Source organism: Ursus arctos, unplaced genomic scaffold (assembly GCF_023065955.2).
Source record: "Ursus arctos isolate Adak ecotype North America unplaced genomic scaffold, UrsArc2.0 scaffold_3, whole genome shotgun sequence".
Taxonomy (NCBI): domain Eukaryota; kingdom Metazoa; phylum Chordata; class Mammalia; order Carnivora; family Ursidae; genus Ursus; species Ursus arctos.
This window is the reverse complement of record NW_026622985.1, coordinates 79,065,558-79,083,437: the sequence shown is the minus strand read 5'-3', so window position 1 is coordinate 79,083,437 and position 17,880 is coordinate 79,065,558. Positions and strand designations below refer to the sequence as shown.

General features: G+C 41.2%; 1 protein-coding gene across 1 annotated transcript in view; it reads right to left on the bottom strand.

The window, feature by feature from the left end:
• SND1 (staphylococcal nuclease and tudor domain containing 1) overlaps positions 1 to 17,880 on the bottom strand; it is a 405,871-nt gene that overhangs the window by 139,880 nt on the left and 248,111 nt on the right. The window contains exon 15 of the mRNA XM_026510519.4: positions 7,247 to 7,388. Within this exon, the coding sequence (XP_026366304.3) occupies positions 7,247 to 7,388 (142 nt within the window). The remainder of the gene's footprint in view (positions 1 to 7,246; positions 7,389 to 17,880) is intronic.

Here is a 17,880-nt window from a genome sequence, read left to right as displayed (position 1 = left end):
ACTACTAGTCCTCAGGTCACGACATTTTTAGGTCTCTTACCATCCTGGCCACTCTCCTCTGATCTGCAGTTTGCTGATCTCCTTCCCAAAAGGGTGGTCCCCGGATAGAAGATCATACTCCAGGCCTGCTCTGGCCTGGGCTGAAGCAGCACTCAAATCCACCCCTCTCCAGATGCTGTACTGCTGGCTTATAAACCAGAATTGCCTTAGCCTTTTGGACAGTTATAACAATATATACTGTTACTGTTTTATGAAAATTGAAGTTGTTTTCATTTATATGGTTTTTAAGGCATGTTTCTCTTATACTTAGTCTTCTTAAAAATGTATTTTGTTTCTTCACGTCTATACATTCTTCACCTCAGTAGACAAACTACTTTGCTTAAAGCCTGCAACTTACGTATTTCTAAATTCCCAGCATACTGCCCAGTGGAAATAAATTATTAAATAGCGATGCCACTGAATGACCCACAAACACGATGAGGCTCATTTTGGGGATGATTCACGATCTAAAGATGGGAGATAATCAGGCTATCTTCGTAGGCCTGCACTTTCCTCCACGTGACGTGACCAGGGGTGGGGGTATGGTACGTGTGCAGAGATGGCAGCAGAAGGCAGGGCATTGAACGCTCAACAGCAGAAGAGCAGAGAAGGAGATTTACACGCCCAAACAAAGGCAGAGAGAGAGGAAAATGATTGATGAGTACATCCATTTCTTTTAGGCTACTCTTCCTGAGAACTAATGATATAGGCTAAGTTGTTTTGCCTAGATGAATCACACCTAGCCTGCCAAAAGAAAATGTTCCTGATCTTGGATGCTCAAATGCCACCTCCCTTGTGAAGTCTTCGCCATTCCCCAATTAACTGTTCTTTCTTCTGCACTCTCATGGTATGTTGCTTATACTTTTCATAGCTCCTTTTGATTTTACCTTGTTCAAGTTTTTCATATGGCTGTCTATGCTATTAGGCTAAAAGCTATTCAAGAAAGCAGAAGCTATCCTATTAATTTATGCATCGCCCACAATCTACCTATCAAAGACTCCTTTTTCTTACAGAGGGCTTGCAAAATTTTGGCCTCATTAAAAAAGGTTCCCCCAACCTGTTTATTGTGCTAATGCTTTCCAAATGAGTGATCCTCCACGACCTCCTGACACGAACATAACTCATAAAATTCATACAATGGTATCTTTAAAAGTGAAGAACTAGAGCTGCTCCAGAAAAGTCTCATGTCAAGCTGCCCATTTCCAGTAATGGGACCCAAATGAAAGTAGGTGGTAGAGACAGAATCAAACTGGAAGTCCCAAGAGAAAGAATACCCCACTTTACAAATACCCATTAAGTTGCAATTCAATTAAAGCATCTGAAAGGAATTCATAAGTATCAGCAGACCCTGTAATTGCTTAATTAAGGATAGAAGCCCAGCAAACACAACCACATAACAGCCTGATTCATTAGCACCTCTGTGATAGCAGAATGGGATTTCTCACTTAAACATACATTGGCTTTAATTGTGTAATTTGGTTAGGCACTGGTAATCAATGGGGATCCACCATTCCTGGGGCCAGGAGATGGGGAGGATATTCCTGTTCACCTTCCCTCTCCTCTCATTAGAAGTTTTTGGTCTATTGAAACGGGGAGTTGATATTCCTATTAGGACTAGCTGGAGAAGAGGTGTTAAAAAGAAAGAGGGGCATGAGATACTTTCCTCAAAGGCATTCAGGGTGGAAGGACACATAACCAAACCTTTAGTTTACCCATCATGCACATGACCACCATCGAAATTTACCAAACCCTAGATATCTAGACCCTTTTTCTCACTGCATCCCTTGTCATAATGCAGCTCTAGTAGGGGAGTTGTAATCAAAGAGAGAGAGAAAAAAAATTGAAAAATGCCAAAGGGCAGGTGAAGGGAAGTCTCATTTTCTAGTCTTGTTTCATATGAATAGGTAACTGGTTAATTAAAAGTCACCTGCTGCGATCTACATGGGAGCCCCCTGCCAGGTGGCTGCTGCCTTCTAGGTGATTTGTACCGTGGGATCCAACCAAGATGACTGACATCCACTCCCCCGCGCTCCAAACCTGCCTCGGTCCCTAATTCCTCATACATACTGCTGTCCTAGCTTTAGGAACATGGAAATGCAAATGGGGTGGGCTCAGTGACTTAGCAGAAGACACCAAATACTTGAAATGAGACTACTTAGATTACTTTGCACTGACACCTCAATTATTATTCTCTTCCAATTCAGGCAGCTGGTTCACAGGCAAACTTGATATCTGCCTCTGCTTTGTCAATAGGACTACTTCCTAAACTATGCCCTCAGGATGACCCAGATACCCCAAAGCTAAGAAAGTAATTCAAAATAAGGAAATGTACTGTAAAGGTCACATGTAGCACTAGGACACACACTCCATGCTGTTAAATAAAAATGTGAATCAAAGGCCAAGTGATATGCAAATATGTGCACCTCAGTACTAAAATGTGAAGCACGTGACAAGTTAAAAAAAAGTGAAAAATAAAGATTGGGGTAAACTGCTTTTGTTCTAATGGGAGGAAAAGCATGGGGCACACCAAATGCTAGATGAGGAAAGAGGATGCTTTCAAACAAACGTGGGGCTGCTTGGGGATCTGGGCTTCCCTGTGAACTCAGGACAAGACCTGGCTGTGATTGCCTCTACGGCTGAAATAAGGCTGCACAGGAGGAGGCCACAGCGGCAGGCAGAGGGACCGTCAACAGTCTCCGTTCTGATGCTGTAAGGTCACCTGCTCACCGACAAACCTAAGCCAGGTGCTCAAAGGACTAAAGGGCAAGAGCTTTCAGGAGGCACTGACCTGTTAGCTATAGCTGACTTTGCCCAGCCCCACCTGCCATCCCATCTGACCAGCAATCATTCCACATACAGGGGTGCAGGAACCGTGACAGAGCGGCCAGCTGGCTCAGGCCAAATGCCACTCCCTATCAAGCTGTGGGGCCGTCTGCCCAAAAAAGGCCACATAAAAATGGAAAGTGTCCACCCCACCTTAAAGTCCAGAGGGCTCTCTGAAAGGCTGGGATTAATGAGAGCAGCACATACGGGATTGCTGAACAATTATCTTGACTTTCCCCTTGAGAATCACAGCCCAAACTCCCTCCTGGCTGCAGAGAGACATCATTTCCAGCAGAATGCCCTTTTTCCATGATGTAGAGCACATCCCACAGACACCTGCAAAGCTGCGCCATGGAGTTCCCTGTCCAGGTGAGCCACCCCACAATGTGAATGCTGTGTCTGTGCCTACACTCACGTTCAGTGTTTGCTGTAGCTGCTCTCAGAAGACCAAGGGGCCCTCATCTAAGGATACTCCCTCCATCCCGTTCTCTATCCAGCTCATTCCTGCTGTTGCCTTTAGCTCATCGCTCTGTCAATTCCTTGCAGGCTTTCTTCTCTTCAGGATTCGGACCAGTGCTTCTCATGTTCCCTATGATACTTTCTCACTCCACCTTTTTTATATCCTCATTTGCCAAGAAGATTTTGTTGAGTTTTACATTCTGTAACTGGTATTATGAAAACAATAGGTATACTGAACAGCTTTTCCAACTCAATGCCACGTTCTGCTCCAATCTGAAGAGTTACAGTTATAAAAGCACTCAAGCTGCTGACATCCTTAGAATGTTACTGTGACCCCTTAGCTTTCATTTTTATGCATTCCTTTTGCATTCTGTTAGAATTTTGTAACGAGCACTCTATTTTTGATTCTGTTCCACATTTCCCACATTTACACCCTAATCGCCTGTAATCTGCCTTTAGCTGAATCAACTCTGATGAAATTGCACTGACAAAGGTCATCTGTGACTTACTAATTGATAAACAGTATAAAATCACTTCATAGCTTTTACTGACTTGGTATTTTAGGTAAAATCTGACACTGCCGACTCCTTGTACTTCTTTCCTCTCTTGGCTTCCTGAACATTACTTGCAGGATTCTCCACCAAATCCTCCGACCACCAATTATTCTGTTCCTAAAACCTATTCTTACTTTGGTGTTGCCCTTGCTGGTGGATATCCCAGTCTGCCCAAACTCAAGCCCTGGGCGAGTTACTTTCCCTCCTACACTCATTATCCCCATTTCTGACCAAAAAGATCCAATCATTCTCTGAATTATCAAGTCTTCCTCCTCAATACGTTTCCAAGCTCTCCTCTTCTTCACTGCCGGATTTTAGGCCTCTACCCCTCTTGCTTCTGTAACTGCATTCTCAGCCTCCAGCCTCATTTATTCCAACGTCTTCACCAAAATAAACTTTCTTAACACAAGCGTGAGCATGTCGCTCTCTTGCTCAATACCCTGAGTGACTCTGAGGGTCCATGGTATATCCTGTGTGCATTTCCAGCCTCATCCCACCCCAACACCTCACTCCTTATACTCCACCAATACCAAAGAGGGCACAGTTGCCTGGACACACCAAGATAAATCATACCTCTACACCTTTGTACATGCTGTTAACCTCTACTTAGAATGTTCCTCTCTTCCTCCTTTCCGCCTCCTGTCCCAACACCGCCAACTCCTATTTGTCCTTCAAAAGCAGCTCGGGTAGCAGCTCCTCAGGGAGACAATCCCCGACTTCCCTCTAAGTAACTGATCACTCCCTCCTCTGTGTTACTTCTGTGCCTTGTAAAGACTTCTCTCACCTAGAGCCCAACACTGCAGTTCGCCTACATGTCTGCCTTCCCTCTAGAGTTTCCAGAGACCTAGGACAATGGCTTACCAGGATGCAGAGTTCTTCGTTCTAAACTCAAAGGGAAAAGCCAGGAGTCTTCCTATCAGTGAGCTTTCTGCTCATTTAGGAGCAGGCTAGAACAGCAACTTTCCTTGATTTATTTCCACTGATAGGTCAAAGTCTCCACGGTAGGGCCACAGCGATGTGCACACACACTGTACAATATGCCATTCCCTATGAGAGTTAAGAAGAGCTCTAGTTATGAATTCACCAAGTCTTTGTGAGAGGAAGGGGAAGGAAACATATTTATGGATAATCTACTTTATGGCAGACTTGTTCTGAACCCTTTACACATCTCATAAAAGCCTCACAAAAATCCTAAGAGGCAAGAAACACTTTCCAGTTAACTGATGTCTGAGCTGAAGCTTCAAGAGTAAAACACCTCCCTAAAGTCACCTGCTTGTGCAGGGTAGAGCCGTGATTCAAACTGAGGTCTGCGTGCTCTTAGAACTTTTCCCTGTCCTGTATCCTTGCCAAGTTTCTAAAGAAATCAGAAGATGCGGAATATAACTGCATATAGTATGGCAGGAGAAAAATGTAAAAGCTTCTATTTTATCATGTATTTGCTTTGGTAATCTATCCTTCAGAATATAAGTTACCTTGGGCACTGTCCTTCGAATTGCTAGGGTTAGAATAATGCCACATACACACAGGAACTGGCTGCTGTGGAACTGAGTGACCAGGCTGCGTTGTGTCTGACTTCAGGGGGCTGGAAACTGCCCCAGTGAGCACTTAGGCAACGCACATTCTACTATACATATACAGTGGGACAAGGCCTTTCTGGCAGTTGGCTGAAGTCCAGAACAGTCAAGCATGACAAATGCTCCATGGGAACGAAAGTACAACCAGAAGGGTTCTACAGGAAAACTCCAGCCAGGATAGGTCTAAGCTCTGAGCTGGCTCCATTCAGGTAGTTTTGAATTGAGAAGCCAGAACTTCAATGTTTTCTTTCCCCTATAGACCTGTGGCCAAGTTTCCCAGAAAGAATAATACTTTTTCTCGTGTTCCCCTCTGGGATAAAGCTCCACACTGACAAGAGGATGCTTTTGTTTTGCAGGTATAGAACAAAGGAGAAGTTGAATGTATACTTCAAATTCTGTAACAACAAGAATTCACTGATAAGAAACTTCTCTACTCTCGAAATCTTAAGTAAAGGGCACAAATGGCCTCGGTCACACACTGTCATGCTGCCCCTGAGTTTACTACAACTCACCAAAGTACAGCCGTCCAGGAAGGTAGGGATTTGTTTTGGCCCCTCCTTCAGCAGCCCCTGAGCTTCATGTCATACTTCAATTAGTCCCCTCAGAAAGCCTGCAGAGCTGTGCAGTGATCATTAACTTCTTAGGAGTGTGAGAGAGCACCTCAGCCAGAAGTGGTGGCCCAGCAGCAGCAGAGAACGTCACGGCCATGTGTTCAGCGAGTGATTTATCTCACATAACAACCCATTTAGTTAGGGCCTGAGGGAGACCCTTATCCAGAGAAGAAACTATTGGTGCCTTCTAGGAAAAGGAGGCTGAGGCAATGTGGCAGGGGACAGCAAGAATGGCTCCCATTTCTCTTCCCCCATGGCAAATTCTATTCAAGAATCCCAACAGAAGGAGCGCGGAGGGAGCAGGGTATCAACAGAAAAGGCAATGTGCATCGGAAGAATACAAAGGAATATGTATGTCCTTTGTGGGTGAGTGAATGTTTGTGTGTATAGGGGTGGGGTGTGGGGTGCTGAAGTAAAATGACACTTTCTCTCAAAGACCACAGTCTCTGCGAAGTACTGACTGGAAATAAATAACTTTATTATCTGCCATTGGGGAAGAAATAAAGCAGTCTGCTCCTTGAATGCATAAATGGAAATTGCTCAAAGAACACAGTTCATACACAGTCTTGCTGGCTTGTGAAATGTTAAGCTACTAGAAAAGATAGGGTAAGAAAGCTGCGCATTCAGTCAGCAAAGAAAGGGTGGCTTGCCCTAGCACGTCAAACTTAGCGCAACAGAGAAATACAACAGATGCAGGAGCCTGGGAAGGTAATGTCATGTTTGACGTTTCATAAAGGATTTAGATCCTAATGACAGCTGAAAAGAATAAAAGAGAGACAAACGGCACTGCCTAGGGAGACACAAGGGGAGGGTGTCTCAGCTACTATCCATGACTAACATGGCAGGGGTGGTCTATCCCAAATGGGAAATACCGACTGTGAGAATTCCATCATTAGTATTTTTCTTTGTCTGGAATTCCCTTCTCTCAGGCTGTGAAAAGATCCGTGTTGTCTTTCAAGCTGCTCTACTCCTGTGCCCTGCGGTTGGTAGAAATGAGGAGCAGGAAGAGGGCCCAGTGTTGGGTCAAATCTTGCAGTTTTGTGTTCACATCTCAATTAGAGACTAACACACCTAGACTGGTTCGAGGTCCTACCTGAAGCACAAGGGAAAGGAGGGCATGTGACCTCCAGCTGTGACCTCTGAGCTCCGGGAAGAATGATCAGAACATACAGCGCACAGGACCTACCTGCAAGCAAGAAGGTGATAAGGCAAGTTTCCTTTGGCAGATACAGCTTGAGACGAGACCCGCTGAAGACATACTCCACCACAGCTTCAGATCGACCCGCCCGCTGAAGGAAGGGCAGAAACTGCTTTGCTTTTTGGGTATCCTGGTGGATAAAAGAAAAAATCATTAGAAGAAAGTAAAATCTGAGCAAATGATTCTTTCTGTTCTAGGGCAAAAAGTCTGGCAGACCATAGAAAGCTCGGCAAATAACCATAGAAAAACAGACAATCCTGAAATTCTGACATAGGCAAGATACCCATGTGACTTCCATGGAAGAAACAGAGTTAATCTGAAATTTCCAGAACATTCTGTGTGTTTCCCTCTGTTCTGTTACTATGCACTCAATGGATATACCAGTCAGGAAGGTGCTTTGAAATGAAAATTTCATTCCTCACAGGATACAACAAAGAGCTTCTCTTCCTTCAACAAAATCGACGGGGAGAAGACTAATACCAGCCTTTCATGGAGGTTAATTTAATCTTTAATTTTCATTAAAAAAAAAAAAAAAAAGAAGTGACTCCCAGGCTGTGTTACATAAAGCCCCTTCCTAAGAAACCCAACGTAGTTCACCTTTAACCATCAATGGGTTATGCAGATTCAGAGCTCATTGTTTCTGAACATCAAGAGTGCAGCCTTCTTTGGGTGCCTGTATAGTGAGCCTTGGTCTAAGTGCTTCTCAGGGGTGAGCTGGGACCTGGGCAGACTGTTCCTGTTCCCAGCCTGGTAAATCTCTAACAGTAGACATGGGGACCTATTCCACATCATGTCAGCATGAACAATTATAGAAACAAAAAAAACACATGAAATGGTTGCGTGGCACTTTAAAACATTTTTCACACATAAAACACAATGTGCATGCCCTCTTCCCTCAAGAGTAACCAAACCACGGACATTTTGAACCTCAGAGCTCTCAGAGAGCTTCGAATCCTTTCAGTCCTTCAAGCTAATTAAACAGATAATAGAGTAAGCAGCGCCAAAACGTCACAGTGCATGTGATGGGGAGTAGTCAGGGGCCGTCAGAATTTCCGAGGTTTTCAGCCCAGCCAGCAGAACCGTAAACTCCCTCTGAGGACAGCAAGCTCTGCACACTTTCCTGACTCCTGTGACACAAGCAGTCCGCACTCCGCCAAGCTCTTCCTTTCTGACTCTGCTCCTAGCAACAGAGCTATTGTATCTAAATTAATGCACATTAGATAATGAAAATTTAACAAGCCATCAAGTATTTGAGAGCTTTCACAGCAGCCAGAGGGGCTCCTCTCATTCAGAAGCAGTGAGGTAGGCTGGGATGAAAACAGTATTTATAGTAATGAGATTCATCCTTCCCTTCAAACAGATTCTCAGAGAAAAGGAGAGACAGTCATCCATTCTCAGTGTCTCTAATGGCACATTGGTAAAAGGTAGGGTAACAATGAGCTTTAGTGAGTTGGGAACTCCCCCAGTGAGCACTTAGGCAACACACATTCTACTATACATATACAGTGGGACAAGGCCTTTCTGGCAGTTGGCTGAAGTTCAGAACAGTCAAGCAAGACAAATGCTCCATGGGAACGAAAGCACTACCTGATTAAAATCCTTTGGCCACACTAGTCTAAATCTGGGACATTATTCATGAGCTGAATCAGTAAGTCAACAACAATTATCAAATTGATTATCACAAATCATGAGGCAACTTAACATCTCTGAAGAGAGGGCCTTTCCCCTCAAAACTGCAATAATCCGTACTTTTCAGAAACAGACTTTTGCTCACTGTCATATGGATGTATTTATCTGGAGGGAAAAAAAGGTGCTTATAGGAATAACAGTAGCACGCACACACACAGGTATTAATACAAAAAGAAGGCTGGAGCAGACTCTCACCCTATTTTGCTAAATGATTATGTACTTTACCAAGAGAGAGAATTTCTCAGACTGGGAACCAAGGAGGAGTAAAGGTGCCTTACTATCAGCCATGTACTTTTAAAAAAGAAGAAGTTCCTGACTCTTCCTAAGTCTCAACCTACAATTTAACAGTCCTAATCCAGAAACAACAACATATGGGAAGATAGCAAAGAGAATATGACATGCCACTGATTATGACAAAGATTAGAAGTGAAAGCCAACTATGACAACTGAAGGCATGGCAGAAACAAATTTTAAAAGCCTACCACAACTGTCCATGTTTACTTCCAGAGGCCAAATTGTAAGACAAGACATGGAGCTCCCTCATCGTTCCAAATGCCTGAAGAGGATCATCTGCCTGTGAACCACCCGTTAAGGGAAAAGATAAAAAATTTCACCCACGTTCACAGATTTTTAAGAATAAAGATTCTTATCAAGTCAATTAAATGGAATGTAAGCACCAGAAGATGCCAGCTCTTTCAAATCTCCATCACAGGCAGACAATGGTGTCTGTCTTTCCTTGTCATCTCAAGCGCTTCCCTTGCTTGGCATGTTCCTTTTTCAATACAAAAATTCTTGAAACCTTTAAAATTTGTTTCAGTGACTCATCTGAAAAGACTGGTAAGTCAGACTGACAAGTTCCCTCAGGTGATGTGGCCATACATCATTCCCTGCTAATTCAGCTATGGAATTTATTTATTTTAGGAGTTTTGTTATTACCATAAAATTGACTGAATGTGGTCAAGCTCTGATTTGCCTTCCAAAGAGCCCGTGCAAGTACAGCAACGTGCTTCAGTCTCTTACACTCATTTCTAAGTTCAACACTAGGTAAATAAGAGAAGACTTGATTATGAGGAACAGTGTAACAGCAGTTTAGGCCCCACTGAGGAACTGAAGATGCCACGTGGATCTTAAGGACTAGTGAAGTGAGCAAGTTCAAATGACAATATTAACATGACATCTGAAATTCTCCAATAATCCTGAAGCAGCACCTAGTGAGATTTAGTGAAATCAAAGGTGTCTTTATAACCTTGTAACTCCAAAAGCTATTTTTAAAACTAAAGATTAAAGGCCTCGGATTTAAAGAGATAACAATATCGAGACTTAAGGCACAAATGGCCCATTTCAAGGTAAGACTATTCAGTATCAAGTATTTCTGTCGGAAGTCTAGTTGCAGACACTCTCATGGTCAGGTTTTCCATGCTGTGACTCATGTACACGAGGCCCGGGAATCCTTTCGCCATAGTTACCTGGCATCACACCGGCTCAAGGCTTTGAGAATCCAAGCAGATAAATTAGCTATAGTTTTCTGCACCAATATTCCCCTCCACTGGTGTAAATAATCAAGAAGCAACTGTACTTCAGAGCAGTAAGTCTTTTCTTCGTTGCACTGCTAGTTTTCACATTACCTGCGCTCCAAAACAAACCACACATAAGTATTTTCCTGTAATCCTAGAGAAGCTAATTTAAGGTTGCATTAGCTACATTTAACTTGCTATTGTGGATGGCACCTCTTTAAGGAATGTTTCTGCCTCCTCAATGCACCTTGAAATTGAGAAAGTAATGGTGCAACAAATGTGCCTGGGGTGACTTCATTTCAAAGGATGCTAATATCTATACCTCAGACTTATTGGAACGGGGCTTGGAATGACCCCAAAGAAAGGCAGGATGATCCTCAGAGAGAGGGAAAGGTTGTAAAGACACCTTAATTATACACTCCTACTCTGTCCTCACTTCCGGCCTGTCAGGCCAAACCTCTTCCAAATGCAGATTACACATGTCAACGCCTACAGGAAAAGCCCTTCAGCAGGTAGATTGCAACCTGTCTCCATAAAGTACCATGTGTAAGCAAGCACATGTTGAAAATGATTTAGTACGATGAATTACCACGTTTGAGAGAGTGGGAAAGTTGAGGGCAGAAGAGAGCAGGGGAAAGGCAGAGGAAGAATAATCCTTATATGGCACGCAAAGGACCGAGGACCCTAAGTATGCTACTTAAGACACCCATGTCCTCTGCATCCTAGAAGAGCAGAACTTAATATAAATCAAAGTTCTGTGAATTCTGGAACAGGATTTAGGCTGTCAGTTTGTACTCGATGTTAGCAAAGTGAAGTCTATGATTTTTCCACTGAAAATACCCACCTGGCAGGCATAAACATAGTCACTGGTGAGAAGCAAACATCACAACACACAACACAGCACAGGGAAATGGAAATCAGAGTAAACCTATTAGTTTACCATTAATCAGGATTATCATGGGCAAGTCTCAAAAGGGAACTGTTAATAATGAAGCTCACTAATTAGTTTTCATCATCACAATCACTCTTTGATTAACATCATAGCAAAAAGAACTAAAAACAAACACATGCAGAGCTTATTAGGGTACCATGGGGGTACTCCACCAGCACGTGAGAAACCACATTTGAAAGAGGTCTGTCCAACCTGACAAAGCTGCCTGGCAGTACAACCGAGTCCTGCACCGCCCGCTCCAGCAAAGCAGGAAGGGCTCTCCCCTGTGACTGCTGACTATCCTTTCTACTGGGCCGGCCCGAGGCTAGGCCTCCAGAGCACAACGCTGTCTGGGTCCAACCAATCTTACTACCGAAGCGGCAGAAGCTCTGTGTACAAAAGAGGGGAAAAAAGAGCGTGGAGATCAGAACTAATACCTAAGGACAGGACCCAAACACACTCATTTTTTAAGCTGTATTGTGACAACTCATCGTCATAGTCACAGATCTTTTCAGGGCTCCCCAGACCTGGAGGCTCTCTCCTGCAGCTCTGTGGAAGACAAATCATAAGTACATCCTCTACCAGAAAGGCAAAAAAATCACCCATCATTCCACCCTCATCCTCTTTTCCACAACCTGGGCTCTATGGCTCCCACTGATGTTTTAATTCACAGAATGAGGCTGTGAGTCTCTGTGAGGAACCAGCTATATAGCACGATAATCTCTTGATATAAATGGGACCCTGGGTGGAGATACTTGGGAATGCCCTCCAGCTCCAACATTTACCACAAAGCACTTAAAAATCTGAAACCAATCTTCCCTGGCTGGTTATCGATGCTTCATGGTGATGTGTGTGTGAGGGAACTAGGGGCATAAACGTCAGTGAGATGCAAGTTTAACGGGAATGAAGTCAGCATAGCAGAGAACCTAGCGAAAAATACTCTAAAAAAATTACAAGGAAACAAGGAAAAAAAAAAAAGGTGCTGAAGCTAGGCCATCAATAATCTTTCATTAAGTGCTGTCTATAGTTGACAGTTTCTCACACTATTTACTTCCTTGGCACAGAACCTCACTCAGGCCTCCCTCCAACATGTTGGAGCAAAGGAGAAACAATGTTTCGTGGTCTGGGCTCCACTCCTGGGAGCATGAATCAGGAGGACAACTGCAGAAGCACTAGGCTGTGAGACAGCTTTGAGCTTAGGAGGCAGGCGTTCCAATCAGTGGCACCCTCAACAGAGAACACAACCTTCCATTTTCTTCCTTGACTCTACTCTTTTACCGATTATTAGGTTGGGATGGCCTGGCTAAGCAAAGCTTCCAAACCTGCAAGCTAAGGACAGACCAAAGGGCAGAAGGAGCAGCACGGCACACCTCCCAAATTGGAAGAAAGCCACAAAGCATGTCAGTGAAAGTGAGCTTCATGTCCCAAATATGGAGGAAAAGAAAATTTCTCTGCAATCAGACTTTGAAAGAAACTTTGAGGATATGCCTGTTGCTCTCAGTAGCCCTGCAAAGGACAGGTGTCTATAAATATTTGTATTTGGTCGGTCTGGTCCACCATTTATTTTCTTTCCAAAAGGTCCAATACTGATAAAAGAAAGGACTTGGCAATGCTAATATGAGAAGATACAACCTGTGTTTAGAAGAAAAATAGGCAAAGCAGCATTCTGATGGACAATCACGGCAACCTGACTAGGAAAAAGTCAAATCGCATTACAGAAATAGATTAGGGAACCCCAGAATATGAGCTGGACTTCATCTGTAATCACCCCGAACTGTTAACAACTTAAAGCACCCTCAACAGGGGATGGATAAACCAGCTGCAGTACACTCACACAATGGAATGCTACTCTGCAAGCAAAAGGATACAGGCAACAACATGGATGGCTCTCAAAGGCATGATTCCATTTATAGGACACTGTGGCAAAGGTTAGAGTGTAAGGACAGAAAACAGATCAGCGGCTGCCAGGGACTAGGGGAAGGACTAGAGGTGGACGCCAAGGGGATGGAAGAATTTTCTGGGATGATGCAATAGTTCTAGTATCTTGAATATGGTGATGATTACATGTATACACTGCTTCTCAAAATGTACGTCTGTCAAAACTGATAGAATTATATACTACGAAGATATATTTTTATAATTAAATCTAAATTGTAAAAATAAAAAAATTGGCCTAGTTAGCCTATGCAAAATTTTATTTTTTAAGAAAAACTTCTTCCTAGTCAACTAATTTTTAAGTATCTCAGAGAGTTACAAGTTCAAGATGAAGTACTTTTCATGCTTCAGATAAACTACTTTAACTGTTCAATAAATTAAAGTATTTTAAAAATTCAAGCAGAAAATAGTTTAGATGAGAAAAATCATGAGGTTAGAAGAGCATTGAAAAAAATCTTATGGGTTTCCCAAAAGCAGCATCAGAAAGTATTAATTCTTAGGCAATGGCTAAAAGAAAGCATGATAACATCCTCAACGGGCTATATAGAGGAAATGTTGTTCAAATTAAGAAAAAAAGTACCAATAAGTACAGATCCCGATTGACATTTTTTTTCTACCTTGAAATAAAATCATGTGATATGGCTTAATGTGAATGAAATAATATCCACTTCTTTATCAAATGAAAATTCTATACTAGCTCAGAGATTATTCTTTTATTGAATGACTTTCAATTTCCTAAATTTAACCAGCTGAAATTATACTGTGGATAACCATTCAATTTAACCTTTAGAAATGAAGTCATTGCCTTTTAGTGGAAAAATCTGCATTTTATCATCAACAGGAAATACAATGCCCTTGGCTTATTCTACAAGACTTTTTTTGTACTATAAATTTAGCATAGAAAGAGCAGATGGTGGTATATGTGTACCTTGTATAAAAAGTGGAGAAGTAAGTATTTACCTAGTTAGAATAAACTATCAAGTATCCAAGCTTGCCTTCTTCTGATATTCAATCCTCTTTCTCTAACTTGGATGAGGTTTCGTGAAGCCCATCGAGGCGGTGTGCCAAGGGATGTCCTTCCTCAAGTCTGCCAAACCACAGAACTATCTCAAAGTTATGACTCATAATTTGTAAGGTCCAGAAAAATTTCTACGAATAAACCCCACTTTCTTTCCCCCATCCCAAACTGTCCCTTTCCCCATTTCTCCATATTCTAACTTCCCAGCAGATTATTACAATTTTTTCTTAAATTGATATTCAGTGTTAAGACTCTGCAAATTATAGCCTTCCCTGGAGTGCTCCCCTCCTTTCTCCTGTGACTTCTGCATGGTGGCCCGTGAGGCTTGCCTCACAATGGATGTCCTGGGCCTTTCCTTCACCAAGACCCTGGAAATTCCCTTCACATCCTATCCCGGGTTGTGTTTTCTACATCCATGACTTCCTCTTTCTTGGTTTACTTCCTTCCATTAAAAAAATAAATAAATAAATAAACAAATAAATAATCCTATTCTTATTTTATGGAGAAAACATTTTCTCTCTCTGAGGTCAGGTAAGTAAATACAGTATTGCTTTTGTAGTTTTATTCAGGAAAAACACTATCCATAAGTACTTGGAGTCAAGAGACAGGTTCCTTTCATTATCCATCAGCACAGTAATAATAAAGTATCTAGAGGAACTTCATACACTGGAAGACATATCTTCCAATTATTTTTAGGTTAAACATTTCTCAAAAAAACATGTAATTTATCCAGACTGTAGACATCTGATTTGTAATAAAGAATTAAATTGATTAAAAAATAGTTAAAGGAAGCATTTCTAGGTTAAACTGGTAAAGATAACTATAAACAATGATAACAGAAAAAGACCCTTTACATTTAAAACAACTGCGCTGTTAGGGTGCCTGGGTGGCCATTTAAGTGTCTGATTCTTGATTTTGTATCAGGTCATGATCTCAGCGTTATGAGATCGAGCGCCACATCAGGCTCCCTGCTCAGCCTGGAGTTTGCTTCAAATTCTCTCCCCCTCTCCCTCCCGCTCACCCTCTCTCTCATATAAATAAATAAAATCTTTAAAACAACTGTGCTGTTACTCTTCTAAGAATGAAATGATGAGTCTTTATCGGAAAACCATAATAGACATCCTGAACATTTCTGGAAAAGGGGCATGTGACTGGTCTAAAAACACAGCTTTTACACGGTAGGTGACAGCAAGAATCTGGAACAAAGCAATCAACCGGTCTACTGTCTACTGTTCTGGATATCACTTACAAGGCCACAATGAAAAATAACAGGTTTGAAATACACTTTTTCTTTCAAAGTTTCAGATCAATTTTTATCACTTCCAAAATCTCTATAGGCAAGAGGTAAGAATTTATTACAGAAGCAGAAAATGGCTTGAGAGATAATTAAAATAATATGTGCAGAGTAAAGAATTTAAAAGACAGTCTGATGAAGCAGGAGTTTCATTTCATGGGCAAATCAAGGACTCAGGGGCAAGGAAATTGATGTCATGCTTAAACTCTACCCCACCTGAGATAAGAACCCAACTTCAGAAAAGGATAAAGAAAAAAATCAGTAAGCAACCTGTGACATAAAATTTAAAAAAATCAAAATAAATATTATAAAAGGTTATTGGATTAAAATAACTCCAAAACCTCCTAAAGTACTTTGAACATTCATTTTTGCCTGGAGACATACCAATTTAGGTCCAATGAATCTTAAAGAAAGCTTTTTAAATTATATCTAATTCGGTTTCTTGAAGCCCTACATTTTTAAAATTTTTATTTAAATTCAATTAACATATAGTGTATCATTAGTTTCAGAGGTAGAGTTCAGTTATTCATCAGTTGCAAAGCACTACGTTTTTAAAGAGTTAATAAAAATAGATAATTAAAACATTTGGAAGAGAAAGTTCTAGTTTTTGAGACATGAAGAAAAATGACAACTATTAATGGCAGAAGTTTTTATTAATTAAGACAGAAGGTGATCAGTGTTTTAAAGAATATATCAAACTAAAAATCTAATCATTTCACTCAAGAAAGATTTACACATGATGATGTTAAAAAACAACAACAACTATATGCTCTCCTTTGGCCTAAGTGTCCACTTTATGGGACTGTTCTAAGAAAATAACTACAGACTATGAACTAGCTAAAGGAATAATATGTTGTTTATGAAAGAAAAGAACAATCGAAATAGCTTAATATCCAAGAATAGGAAGCTGATGAAATAAATTACAGTACATTGAGAAGACAGAAGACTAGGTAGACATTGAAAGTATGGTTCAAGAACACATTCATGTGCAAAAATAGAATTAACTGGAAAAGGCAATTAAGCACCTACTATGTGCCAGGCACTGTTCAAGGCACTGATTGTGTAGTTAAGAATAAAACAAAGTTTCTGTCCTAAAAATACTTTATATCATTTAAAGGGGACTGGGGGGGGGATTTAAAAAAAACCCCACATTTTGGTAAATAGATGTATTTTTATTGACAGATTTCTGATGGTAGTAGTAGAGATCATTTTCTTCTTTTGGCTTATTTATTTTTGATGCATTTAAAACCAAAAATTTTGACAGAAAATTTGTGGTACAAAAATGTGTAAGTTTTTGTTTTCAAAAGAAAATACATTAACATTCAATGCTGATTTAGCTCTGCCCAGATAAACTCACAAATTATTCAGGTCAGATAACTGTCTCTTCAGTTTTATAAGAGCCAAATTCAACATTTTCCATAGTGATAATAGGCTTAAATTGTAATGAAACTACCCTTACAGAAAAGGGTAGTTAGAAATGTAGTGTTTTAGATGTACTGGGAAATTCTAATTCTTTCTAAAGAAAAATACAGATTTAACTCTGCCTCACCCAGTGACTTTCCAATTCTGGTTTAATGTAATCACATGTGGATATTGTACTGGGGTTCTCGAAGTATGACCCTAAGGATTTAGCTTATCAATGGAAACCAAGTACCCCTGAATGCATGAGTGATGGCAGAGAATTCAGACAAAGAGTTTTGATCAATATACCCAAAGGAATTTGAAAGATCTCCCATCATTGTCATATGTTTCTCCGAGAATGCATATGTAATTATGGATGCTCTGGATTTCTTATGCATTGAAAACTACACAGACACCATCATTACACACATTTATCTACTTACTATTCTTAGGAAACTCCTAATAGTGATGGCACAGAGCTGTAAGACATTGTTCCTGGGGGATAATTCAGTTGGGACAATTAGCTCTTGCTCCCTATGCCCCTTCAGTCCACAAAAACTGCTCTAAAGTCACAAGTAACTGGTGTTGCTAAATCCACTGGATAGTTCTCAATCTTCATCCTTCTTGACCTTGAAGCAGCACGGTCAAGTCTTGGGTTGTAAGGCTCTCTTCCTCTTAGTTACCAGGCTTTTCCTCTGATAGCTCAGGAAGCACCTTTTTAAAGTTTGTTTGGTGGGTGATACCCCACCCATACATGATCTTTAAATTTTGGAGATAAGGACTTGGCCTAGGGACTCTTCTCTCGATATTCTCTGGGAATTTTGTATATTCACACATATA